This window comes from Carcharodon carcharias, chromosome 1 (assembly GCF_017639515.1).
Source record: "Carcharodon carcharias isolate sCarCar2 chromosome 1, sCarCar2.pri, whole genome shotgun sequence".
Taxonomy (NCBI): domain Eukaryota; kingdom Metazoa; phylum Chordata; class Chondrichthyes; order Lamniformes; family Lamnidae; genus Carcharodon; species Carcharodon carcharias.
The window spans coordinates 214075302-214088918 of NC_054467.1; the positions used below are offsets into that span (position 1 = coordinate 214075302).

General features: G+C 42.3%; 1 protein-coding gene across 5 annotated transcripts in view; it reads right to left on the bottom strand.

The window, feature by feature from the left end:
- Window positions 1-13617, bottom strand: part of nedd4l (NEDD4 like E3 ubiquitin protein ligase) — a 441756-nt gene that overhangs the window by 142022 nt on the left and 286117 nt on the right. For 4 of the 5 annotated variants that reach the window (XM_041209743.1, XM_041209653.1, XM_041209560.1 and 1 more), the window contains one exon: window positions 12540-12590. In XM_041209743.1, the coding sequence (XP_041065677.1) occupies window positions 12540-12590 (51 nt within the window). Of the gene's footprint in view, window positions 1-10954; window positions 10994-12539; window positions 12591-13617 lie in introns of those variants that run through there. The other variant, XM_041209828.1, reaches the window with a different exon arrangement.

Consider the following 13617-nt stretch of genomic DNA (forward strand, 5'->3'; position numbering starts at 1 on the left):
TACAGGAACAGGGATGTCTTGTTGCAATTGTACAGGGCCTTGGTGAGACCACACCTGGAATACTTTGTGCAGTTTTGGTCTCTTTACCTGAGGAAGGATGTACTTGCTATAGAGGGAGTGCAGCGAAGGTTTACCCAACTGATTCTTGGAATGGCGGGACTGACACATGAGGAGAGATTGAGTCGATTAGGATTATATTCGCTGGAGTTCAGAAGAATGAGGAGGGATCTCATAGTAACCTATAAAATTCTAACAGGGTTAGACAGGGTAGATGCAGGAAAGATGGTCCCAATGGTGGGGGAGTCCAGAACCAGGGGTCACAGTCTGAGGATATGGGGTAGACCATTTAGGACAGAGATGAGGAATTTGTTACCACAGAATGTAGTTGAGACCAAAATATTGTATGCTTTCAAGGAGTTAGATATAGCTCTTGGGGTGAAAGGGATCAAAAGGTATGGGGAGAAAGCGGCAGCATGCTATTGAGTTGGATGATCAGTCATGATCATAATGAATGGTAGAGAAGGCTTGAAGGGTCGAATGGCCTACTCCAGCTCCTAGTTTCTATGATAGCCATGACACAGAAGCAGTTTCAAGGACAGCAAGACTGGGAACTGAATATTCAAAGGTATTTGACATTATTGAAGGACAGAAAAAAAGGAAAAGGAGGTGAAGTAGCTTTATTAATAAAGGATGAGCTCAGTGCAGTAGTGAGAAATGATATTGGTCTGGAAGATAGAGATGTAGAATCAGTTTGGGGGAGATAAGAAATAGCAAAGGAAAGAAGTCACTGGTGAGAGTAGTTTATAGGCCCCCTTACATAGCTACAATGTAGGACAGAGTATAAATCAAGAAATAATGGGGGGTGTAATTAAGATACTGCAATAATCATGGGCGATTTTAATCCTCATAAATATTGGACAAATCAAATTGGCAAAGGTAGCCTAGAGAATGAGTTCGTTGAGTGCATTTGGGACAGTTTCTTAGAACAATGCACTCTGAATCAACCAGGGAACAGGATGTTTTAGGCCTGGTAATATGTAAAGACTCGAGGTTAGTTAATAACCTCATAATAAAGGATCCTCTAGGCAAGAGTGATCACATCATGATAGGATGTCACATTCAGTTTGAGGGTAGAAAATGTGGGTCTGAAAACTATTGGCCCATAACTTCCGATCTCCGGGATATCAGACCTGGGACGTACCCCAGAAGATGCGCTGGGGGCTGCAACCTTGGAAGTCCCCAAGCAAGGGCTCCACGGGAATTTCCCAGGAGGTTCAAACTTCCAAAAGGCAATTACCCTGCACTGGGAACCATCCGATAGTCTCCAATTTAAATCGGAGACTTTAGATGGTGCAGATTGTCTTGTAACAGAATAGTTGCCCAGAAAAATTTAGAAGAATTAAAACCACTTCTAACTCCTGGGTAACTATAGTACTACCCCGGCCCCCTAATAGCCTCAACCCCACCCCGCCCCCCAAAGACTACTTGCCACTCCCCGCAACTAAACCTCTTGACCTCCCAAACAAAGCCCCCCCAACTATCATCAACACCCCCGACAACACTCCCAACCTCTCAGACTACTTCCAACAACTGACTACCTTCCTGGCCTCGTGATTACCACCACCCCCAAAATGACCAACTGAACCTCCATCCTATACCCCTTGACTGACCACTTGTCCCCTCGATTAACCACCTGATGATCCCCCCCAGCCCCCTCCTTCCCACTTAACTACTCTCTGGTTTCTCAAAGTGGCTAGGACCTTTAAACTTACCTGCCATAAAAACAGGGATGTGGCTTCCTTTCATTCGACTCTACTACACTCAAATGAAGGACTCAAAAACCCACTATACTGTACTTTTTGGAGGAGGCCCTAGTCAGAAGGTCAGAGAGAAGTGTGCCTCTGCACTCCGGTGTAAGTAAAAAGGAGCGGAGTGGCAATCCGACTGTGACTGGCTATCCCCGGAAGTTCTGACCCATTGTTTTAAACTTAAATAAAGGCAATTACGAGGATATGGAGACAGAGTTGGCTAAAGTGGACTGTGAAAATAGGGTGATAGGAAGCTTGGGAGTGTTGTGAACTGTGAGGAGTATGGTGTGGAACTTCAAGAGGACATAGACAAGTTGGTGGAGTGGGCAGATTGGTGGTAGATGAAGTTCATTGCAGAGAAGTGTGAGGTGATGCATTTTGGTAGGAAGAAATTGGACAGACAATATAAAATAAGGGGTAAAATTTCGAAGGGGGTGCAGAAGCAGAAAGGCTTGGGTGTATATGTGCATAGATCATTGAAGATAGCGGGACAGGTGGAGAGAGCAGTTAATAAAGCATATAGGATCCTGGGATTTATTAATAGGGACATAGAGTACAAAAGCAAGGAGGTTATGCTGAATTTATGTAAGAGACTCAGCTGGAATAGATCTCAGCTGGAATATTGTGTAAAGTTCTGGGTGCCACATTAGAGGAAAGATGTGAACACATTGGAGAAAATGCAGAAGAGGTTTATAAGAATGGTTCCAGGAATGAGGAACTTTGGCTATGAGGATAGGTTGGAGAGGTTGCGACTGTTCTACTTGGACAGAAGAAGGCTGAAAGGAGATTTGATAGGGATCTTCAAAATCAGGAGGGGGCTGGACAGAGTAGATAGGGAGAAGCTGTTCCCACTCAAAAAAGGATCAGGAATGAGATGGCACAGATTTAAAGTGATTTGCAAAAGAAGCAAATCTAACATGAGAAAAACCTTTTTCACACAACAAGTGGTTTGGGTCTGGATTGCACTGCCTGTAAGTGTAGTGGAGGCAGATTCAATTGAGGCATTCAAGAGGGCATTAGATGATTATTTCATTAGAAACAAGGTGCAAAGCTATGGGGAAAAGGCAAGGCAATGGCACTAGGTCATAATGCTCATTTAGAGAGTAAGTGCAGAGATGATGGGCCGAATGGCCTCCTTCTGTGCCATTAAAATTCTGTGATTCTGCCTTTACTGGAGAAAAAGTGCTGGGAAAGTTAATGAGACTAAAGGCTGACAAGTCCCTTGGACCTTAACTAATAGGAGACAGAGGGTGGGATAAATGGGTCATTTACAGGTTGGCAAATTGATCCCTGTGGCAATCCACCAATTACAATGCTGGGGCCTCAGCTATTTACGATTTATATTAATGACATGAATGAAGGGGCCGACTGCGTTGTAGCCAAATTTGCTGATGATACAAAGATAAGTAGGAAAGCAAGTTGTGACGAGGATATCGAGAGTCTGCAAGGGGATAGGGATATAGATAGGTTAAATGAATAGGCAAAAAATTGGCAGATGGAGCATCATGTGGAAAAATGTGAGGTTGGCCACTTGGCATGAAGAATAGAAAAGCAGAATATTATTTCAATGGAGAGGGACTGCAGAAATCTGTGGTACAGAGGGATCTGGGTGCCCTGGTATGTAAATCACATAAGGCTAGCATACAGGTACACCATGTGATTGGGAAGGTTGGCCTTTCCTGCAAGGTGGATGAAGTATGGGAAGTTTTGCTACAGCTGTAGAGAGCATTGGTGAGACCACACCTAGAGTACTGTGTACAGTTTTGGTCTCCTTAGTTAATGAGAGATATACTTGCTTTGGATGCAGTTCAGAAAAAGTTCACAAGGTTGATTTCTGGGGTGAAGGACTTGTCTTATGAGGCTGGGCCAATACTCACTGGAATTAAGAAGAATCAGAACTGATCTTATTGAAACATGTAAGATTCTGAGGGAGCTTGAAAGGATGTTTCCCTTCATGGGGGAATCAAGAACTGGGGGGGCACATTATAAAAATAACACGTCTCCCATTTAAGAGGGGGATGGAAAGGGATTTCTTCTCTGAAAGAGTCATTCATGTTTGGAATTCTCTTCCCCATACAGCAATAGGGGCTGGGTCATTGAAGATATTTAGGGCTGAGTTAGACAGATTTTTGATTGACAAAGGACTCAAGAGTAATGAGGTCAGGCAGGAAAGTGGAGTTCAGGCCACAGTCAGATCAGCCATGATCTTATTGCATGGTGGAGCAGGCTTGAGCGGCTGAATGGCAGCCTCCTGCTCCTATTTCTCATGATTCGGTCAAGTCCATTCCTCCTCCTGATTGGCAACTGAACCAGACCACCTTGATATTGAACGTGACCCCCAAGGTAGACTCACAGGCATTTATCCTCCCCACACAATGTCTGCCAATGGCTGCCTTGTCTGTAGCATTGCCCCTCTCTTCCCCCATCTCAGCTCATCTGCTGATGAAACCATCACCCATGGCTTTCTCACCTCTTATTTCAATGTTCTTCTGACTGGCCTCCCACCTTTCGTTCAAAACTCTGCTTCTCACATCCCAACTCATGCCTTCACTCATCACTCTTTTGTTACTAACTTATATTGGTTTCCAGTCCAGCAACACCTGAATTTTAAAATTCTCATCCTTGTTTTCAAATTGCTCCATAGCCTTACCCCTCCCCACCTTCTCTGTAATTTCTTCACTTCTGCAACTCTCGGAGATCTCTGTGCCCCTTCAATTCTAAACTGTGTTTCCCTGATTCTAACTGTTGCCTCATTGGCAGCTTACCAAGGCCCTGAACCCTTTGTAAACCTCTCTGTCTCTATCTCTTTCTTCCTCCTTTAAACACACCTGACCTGCCTTCATAATGCATTGTTGTGGTTCATTGTCAAATTTTGTTTCATAACCCTCCTGTGAAACAACTTGGGACATTTTGCTATGTTAAAGGTGCTGGTATTAATGCAGATTGTTCTTTTTGCAGGGCAATGTGCATAGATGAGCAACCCCAAACCCCCCCCCCCCTCCCTAAAATCCATAATCCCTATATCAGACAAGGGTAATCATTAAAATAGTGCTGTGCTTACTCATTAATTTGAATTTGGCAGAGGAATTTGCTGGAACTGCAATAGGATCAGTTTGGCAGCCAAAGCATTTGTAATGATCTCATCGTGACTTACTTGTTTGTAACTTGCACTGAGAACATGCTGCAACACAGTGAATTGTAAAAACAAAAAAAAAAACAAGTCAAATAAATTCCTTTCATGATCATTTTGATTTAATCATGCAAGCTTGAAGGATACTCTGCACTCTGCAAACAGCCTCCATGTTCAATCTCAGAACATTCTGGTGGTGTGAACTGTTTAAATAGTTGTGTTGGGCTATTTTCTGTCATGGATGTAGAAGTTACTGGAGACATAAATGGGCTCCTATCAAAATATTTAAGATTATTACAGAAAAGGTCAACATGAAAGTTGATAGTGTGGTTAACGAGATGGGATAGTTAGAACTTGTGGGTGGGGATTGGGAGGAGGGGTCACCCATAGAACATAAAATAAACTTGGACATCTGGAAGTTAAAGGTGGGACTTGTCTGTTATTCAACTCCTGTTCTGTGTACAGGCTCAGTACTGTAATTGCCAACTGTACTAAGGATGCCATGGCTGTGACACTGTAGAGTCTCAGCACTACAATTATGGTACTCAACTTGCACTCAGAACACTGCTAATGGGTACTCAACTACAGATGAGAAAAACATGGAGATTTTAATTGCTGATGATTGTTGTTCATTAAATCCGCCTAGGTTTTACATGAGTTAAAACCTACCTCAGCACCACCACAATCCTTAGCTCCACCAATGTCTCCAAATTGTCAGATGGCTTGTCCGACAGCCAGTGCTGTAGGAGCAGAAATTTTCTCCATCTAAATATTAGGAAGACACAGTCATTGTTTTCAGTCCTCACCACAAATTCTGTGCCCGAGTATTTGGGATACGAAATGCAATCATTAACTGTCCTACTTGGCTTGCCATGGTCATGTGACCCCTACCATGTGGGAAGTCTGGGGGCAGCCACAATACATTCAGTTCAATAAAGGCACTGCACTAGACACATTGTAGTCTGTGAACTCATAATATGGTGTCAGGAGTGGAGCCGAGATTAATTTTTAAAAAGCTGGAAGAGAAGTCACAGCTGCTGAGAGAGGAACATTGAAATGTTCCAACCTGCTAAAAGCTGCATGAAAGAAAACACAAAGAAGGAAAAGCTAACACAAGCTGAAGGCTGCAAGTAAAATACAGGTGGGACAAAAATGGCTGTAAATTTTCCACTCCCAGCTCTTGTTGAAATAAAAGGAGATAGCAGAACTGGCAATTTTTCCACCTACAATGGCAAAACTACGAAATTGCAATAGATTTAATTAACAAGCCGGAGTCGATACGAGTAGCAACAGTTTTAACACTGCTGGGGTGGGACTGCTCCAAATTATATTCCACCCTAAATCTATCCAAAGAGCAGAAAAAGCAGACAGCAGAGATTTCTGAAAGCCTTGAAGGCATGCTTTGAACCCCAAGTGAATGTAACTTCTGAACGCTATGTATTCAACATTAGGGCTCAAGGTGAACAATAATCCATTGATCAGTATGTCACTGCGGTAATGCAGTTTGCTGAATCATGCAAATTCCGACAACCAAAAGATGATCTCATTAAAGATCTAATTTTCTTCGGCATAAGAGATATGACAGTGGGAGCAAGTCTACTGAGAGAAGACAAACTTACTCTCAAGAAAGTGATAGATATGTACAGAAACTTGGAGGTTGTAAAAAAAGTCAGTTAGAGCACATGTATGACACAACAGACCAGGAGATACATTATGCTGAGGTACTCTCCAGGCCGAAAGAGCAGAACAATCGTGGACAAAAGGCAGGGTGCAAATACTGCAGAGAACATCATTCAAAGGAAATGCAGGATTCTCCATTGTGGGGAAAGCAGTGCCAGAAGCCAAATCATTTTGCACACAAATGTTTGGCTAGAAAGACACAAAGCACGCCTAAAGAGGGGGCACTGGAGAGATATCAACTGAAGAGTCTAAGCCATATAATAGGTTGGTTCCATCAAATCTGTATGTGATAAATGGTTTGTAACTGTTACAATGCTGACTGTAGAGGGATAGTAAGATAGTAGTGAGCAAGAAGTGTCAGATAGACACTGGTGTGTCATGCAACATCCTGACCTTCACAGACCTGTGCAAAGTAGCTCAGCATGGTGGTCCAAAAATGAAGCCCTCGAAAGTAAGGTTGGGGTGATATGATGGCACGATACTCAAACCAAGAGGACAAATTACTCTGATAGTTCAAGACAATGGCAAGAATGAAGAGCTGGAGCTCAGATCATAGATGATATGCAATAGCTACTCATCGCAGCTGGGGCAAGTCCAAAGATTGGACTGGTGACCCAAGATGTGCCAACAGAGATTTACAATGTGTCACAACACGCAAAACCAGTGACTGCCGAACAGATCCTAGAGGAGCACAAAGATTAGTTTACAGGATTGGGATGTCTACCTGAGAACATCATCCAGAAGTAGACGAGAGTGTAAGACTAATTCAACATCTGCCGAGAAGAGTTCCAGCTGCCCTCAAGTCAAACCTAAAAAACAAGACAGAAGAGCTAGAAAAGAAGGGACTAATCACAGAAGTGACCACGCCTATAGACTGGATTAGCAGCATGGTTTTATTTTTATTCATTCACAGGATGCTGGGCCAGCATTTATTGCCCATCCCGAGTTGCCCTTGAGAAGGTGGTGGTGAGCTGCCTTCTTGAATCGCTGCAGTCCATGTGGTTAGGTACACCTATAGTGATGTTTTGGAGGGAGTTCCAGGATTTGGACCCAGCGACAGTGAAGCAATGGCGATATATTTCCAAGTCAGGATAGTGAGTGGCTTGGAGGGGAACTTCGAGGTGGTGGTGTTCCCATCTATCTGCTGTCCTTGTCCTTCTAGATGGTACTGGTCGTGAGTTTGGAAGGTGATGTCTAAGGGGCCTTGGTGAATTCCTGCAGTGCTTCTTGTAGGTGGTGCACACTGCTGCGACTGTGCGTCGGTGGTGGAGGGAGTGAATGTTTGTGGATGTGGTGCGAATCAAGCTGGCTGCTTTGTCCTGGATAGTGTCCAGCTTCTTGAGTGTTGTAGGAGCTGCATTCATCCAGGCAAGTGGGGAGTATTCCATCACTCCTGACTTATACCTTGTAGATGGTGGAAAGGCTTTGGGAGTCAGGAGGAGAGTTACTTGTCACATGATTCCTAGCCTCTGACCTGCTCTTGCAGCCACAGTATTTATATGGCTAGTTCAGTTCATTTTCTGGTCAATGGTAACCCCCAGGATGTTGATAGTGGTGGATTTAGCGAAGGTAATGCCATTGAACATCAAGGAGCAATGGTTGGGTTATCTCTTGTGCAATCATCAGTGAACATCCCCACTTCTGACCTTATGACGGAAGGAAGGTCATTGATGAAACAGCTGAAGATGGTTGGGCCGAGGACGCTACCCTGAGGATCTCCTGCAGTGATGTCCTGGAGCTGAGATGACTGACCTCTAACAACCACAACCTTCTTCCTTGGAGAAGGAACATCATCCAGATGAACAGCCAATGGCAACACACATGCACACCATTAAGAAATCTACATGATTTAACGACTATGTATGCAATGTATTTGCAGAGATTAATGAGAATAACAAATGGTTGTTAACTCATGAGAAAAGTTGTGGTGTAGTGGATAACTTGGCAACACACAGTTACATATGACAGTGCATGCAAATTTGTCTGTAGTTCGTTATGGAAAGATGGATGTTTGGGTTTTGAAATATAATCATTACTTAGTGTCCTACCTGGCTTGCCATAGTCATGTGACCTCTACCATGAGTGTGTCTGGGAGTAGCCATGATACATTCAGTTCAATGAAGACATTACACTAGACACACTCTAGTCTGTGAATTTGTAACACTTAGCTACCAACTCCTCTTTCCTGGCAACTTTGAGACTGAACTGCATTGTTCACAATCTTGGTATCATATTTGACCCTCAGATGAGCTACCACTCTCATATTGTGCTATCACTAACACCACCTGTATCTGTAACTGTATCCATAAGATCATCAGACACTGCCCCTGCCTCAGCTCTTCTGCTGAAATCCTCATCGAAGCTTTTGTGATCTCTAGTGTTGACATTTTCAACCCATTCCTGGCTTGCTTCTACAATCCACCCTTTGTAAACTTCAGTACATCCAAAGCTCTGCAGCTCATGTCTTAACTTGCACTTTATTCAGTCAGCTCTCACTCCTGTGCTCATTGACCTATGTTGGCCACAGCTTAAACATTGTTTTCCTTTTAAAATTCTCATGCTTGATTTCAAATCCTTCAGTAACCTCACCTCTATCTCCTTCAGCTGTATAATGTTCTAAAGTATTTTTATTTTTATCTCCTTATTTTTATTTAAATTCATTTTCATTCATTATTTTATCCCATTTTCAATCTTTTTTCCCACCACCGTTCCCTCCCCCCACCCACCCCACCCCCACCAAGGTCACCTGTCACTTGTTCATGTTGTTCTTTCCAGAGTGCTTACCCTTGTCCTGCCATTATCACATTCTGCTCTCCGACCTTAATGCCACCACTGGCATCTCCTTTAGCCAGTATCAGTATCATTAACACCCCTTTGTCCTTTTGTCCATGACATCTCTGGCAATCTCTCCTTTGCCTCCACCTATCACTGGCTTTCTATCCAGCTTCACCTGCTCCAACCCCTTAAACAGTATAAATTTCATTATACTTCTCTTTTGCTCTGAAGAGGAGTCATAAGGACTTGAGATGTTAACTGTTTTTTTTTTCTCCACAGATGCTATTAGACCTGCTGAATTTTTCCAGCATTTTGTGTTTTTGTTTCAGATTTCCAGCAACTGCAGTATTTTGCTTTTATCTATAATGCTCCAAGGTATCGGTGCTCCTCTAATTCTAGCCTCTTGAACATCCCTGATTTGAATTGCTCTCCCAGTGGTGACTGTGCCTTCAGCTGCAAAAGCCCTGGGCCATGTAATTCACTTCATAAAGCACTCCAATTTGCCACCTTTTAAGACACCTCTTAAAGCCTACACTTTGACCGAGCTTTTGGTCACCTGTCCTGATATCTCCTTATGTGGCTTGGTGTCAAATATTGTTTATAATGCTTCCTTGAAACACCTCAGGACGTTTCACTATGTTAAAGATGCTATATAAATACAAGTTATTGTTATCATGTACATTATTATTCATTTACTTTAAAATGTCAAACACTGGAACACTTTTCATCTAATATGAACATATATATGCCAACATCTAACCGTGGCATTTTTGAGCAATGTAATAGCAGCAATTGGGCCACTTTTATGAAATGGCAAGAAGCATTTCAATTGGTGCAAATCTTAAAACAAACTTGAGTAAGTTTTTTCAGTATAAGAAATCAAACATGTCCTGCTCCATCATTACACTACTTGAAGCCCACTGGTTTGCACAAGTAGTGCAAGGAACTAGATTATAATGCAACAAATGTGTTGCATTGGAGGCCCAGGTGCCATTGTCCCTATCTCATCCATGCCATGGTAGGAAGTTGCAAGCATTCATCTTTCACTTATATGCAAGAATGTTTCCAAAATGATTCAGTAGTACCCAATTATCCAGGCTGTGCAATTTATCCCAGACTGCCTCTTGAAGCAGGGGGACCAAAGGAAGAAAAAAAGGGAGGAAAGGAAAGCCATATTCAAGGTACCTAGCAGAAGGATTATTAAATCCTTGCTGCAGATGTCCAGCAATTTGTTTTTGTTGCAGTTTTTATATTTAGGAATACTACCATTCTTTCTGTGCTAAAATCAATGTTAAAACTGCCAAGTGCGTGTTCCTGTTCATCTTTTGGACCAAATAAAATATTACATTAACAGTCAGCAAATCAAAGAGGCATTCTACCAGCAAAGTAGCTGACAGTTGAAAACAAAAACCAAGGTTGGGGAAAAAAAAGCCACATGCAGCCAGAGCTCCCAATTGACAAGAGCTTTCCAAGATGGGCTTAAAAGCTGCCCTGCACTAGCCACAGTTGGAAATAAATGATGAGATATGTAACAATGGTCCCATTTATATAAAGTGATTACCTTGTGCCAATTGGTGTTGGCTCATTTGTCAACTGGTTTTTATACTTCAATATTCAAACACTATAGTGTGAGAATAAAAGATTAACAAATAATTTGCTTGCTAGAATTCTAATTTTAGTTGGTGCAAATTGACATGGCAAGATGACAAAACATCACAATTAGTCAATAACACCAAACATTTTCTTATTTACAAGGCACATCAACCAATGGAAATGCTATTATTTGAGGTCTTAAAATGCAATAACACATTTGATTTTAAGGAATTTATCAAAATTGAAAGTTTGTCACAGTGTGTATCTTCAAAAGGAGTTCTCTGTCTCGAGCACCCAACTATTCCTTCTTCCCTTTAATCATTCCACCCTTAAATTTTTCCTTATTACATTATTTGTTTGAATATTTTATCAAACCCTTCATTCAACTCTTTTATTGCTACTAAAGTGGTGAATCGGAATTTTTGTCTCTTGTTCCCACTAGCCTCCTAGTGCAGAATCCTTCACAATTTCCCACCTCCTTGCATCCAATAATTAACCCAAGGATTATCAAATCATCTGTGATTTAGTTTTAACGATGGGGGTCTACACCCCAAACTGGTTGGAGAACACCACTGTGTCCCTGGGGAAGACCCAACACTATTTCAGTGCCCTCAGGCACTTAACTAGCCAGTATTGGGCCTTCCACACAATCAAGGCCCCAGCGGGACTGAAATCCCACCCCCATGAGCTGCTGAACAGAGGGTGGCAGCGCTCCATGCTGACAGTGCCACCGGGAGCAGTGGAGGCTGCTGGTAATGTTCTGAGGCCCAGCCCAGTGGATTGCCATTGGATTCCTGGACACAGGTGAGTGGGGTGGGATGGGGGAGCAGGGGCGCTGGAGGCTAGGGCAGGGGGTGGTTTTCAGCACCCCCATCTTCCCAATGCCGGGTCCCTCGATCAGGCACTGAGTGCCTGTTAATGAAGGACCCCACCCCACAGGGTTTCCTGGATGACCTTTGGGAGGCATGCGAGTCCTGTTAAATGCCTGGGCTGCTACTGAACTCCAGTGAGCTAAGATATAATTGGTATCAAGTAACTCATTAATGAGCCAAATTGAAACCCCACCCACGGTCTTCTTGTGCCCGCCCCCAACTTAATTAGGGACAGTTTTCCTGATGCCAGGTAGCCCAGCCCAATTCTCATGGCCCCAACTCCCTCCACCGTACCCAACACTATCATCATTCCTGCTCTGACAGGTGGCGGGCGCAATTAAATTCTTCACATTGTGTTCTATTCCAAGAAACCTAACCACCTTAATTGGCTCCATTTTCCTTTTCTTCTACTAACCGGAAATTTTTAAAGTCAAGCTTCATATTATTCAATTATTATTTGTCAACTTATCACATCTTATCTTTTACTCATTTCAATTGTGATGGCTTCATGTCCAATAGATCTTGGTTTTTCACTTGGGTTTCTCAATAACTTTAATAACATGAAAAAAGGGGGTATGCACATTGGAATTTGATATGTGGTTGAATAGGGTAGTTAAGCATCTTTCTTTGTTCAGCAGATACATGTTTCTTAACTTTTTTCCTCTCTAATCAGCAACTCACCGGTAAGTGGTTAAGAGGTACATCAACTTGGCCCAGGAAATCATCTCTTGTCTGTAAAAACAAAACCATAACATCTTCATCAGTATTACTGTGGAACTCTGAAATGTTCCTACAAATTCCAAACTTAACCCAAGAGAATGATAATCAAAACTAATCATTTAATCTAAAATACAAAAAAGGATATAATTTAGGAAGGGCAACAGAAGAATTGGAGGGGAGTTAAGCTTCTACTTAAACCACTGTGAATACAGCCTAAATAGCCAAGTGGTTATGGTACTGGATTTGTAACCCCAAGATCAAGAGTTCAAATCTCACAATGGCAAACTATGAAACAATGTAACTTCATCTGAAACAGATGGAAACAGGTTTGTACTCGAAAGAGTTACAGCCTCCACACAGTGCCATAATAGGCATAATAACACAACAATGAATCCATCTCCAGATGGCCATCATTGTGCTGGGTAGAAGTTTCTTTTCCAATTCTGCATTTCAATTATAGTGTCTACAAAGCTGCGATTAATTGCAAAATTAGAGAGTAAGTACTCAGAGAAAAGACTTCCATTTTTATTTCCAGTTTCGCTGGGTGAAGCACTCATCAGAGTCGTATGCTCCTTGAAAGGTTTTGCAATTAAAAGCATCAAATTTCTAAAGTTATATTTAATATTTGAGCTTGGACAATGGTGATTTTCAATTGCTCAAACCGATTCTATTCTTATTGCATTGCTGGCAACTTTGTGGACGCCGCATTAAGGTTTGGGAGTCAAACTGATATTTAACAATGCTTCATAAGTTCCACAAATGCTAAGGTTAAACTATATTTCATCACAAATGCCTGGTGGTTCAGCCTATTATACTTCATTGCACTGCACTATGGAGAGCTCAGTACACATTGTGAGCATCAGCTAGATTAACAGCAACAAGAACCTGCCCCAAAAGGAGACAGTTACAAGTCAAGGCACTTATGAACGTGCACCATGATTTTTAAGAGAAAGCTGGAGGAAGCAGGAAATGGGGGTCCTTAAAGTTGGGAAACAAATACTTATGGGGGTGAAGATATGTATGAATGCACAATAGACTA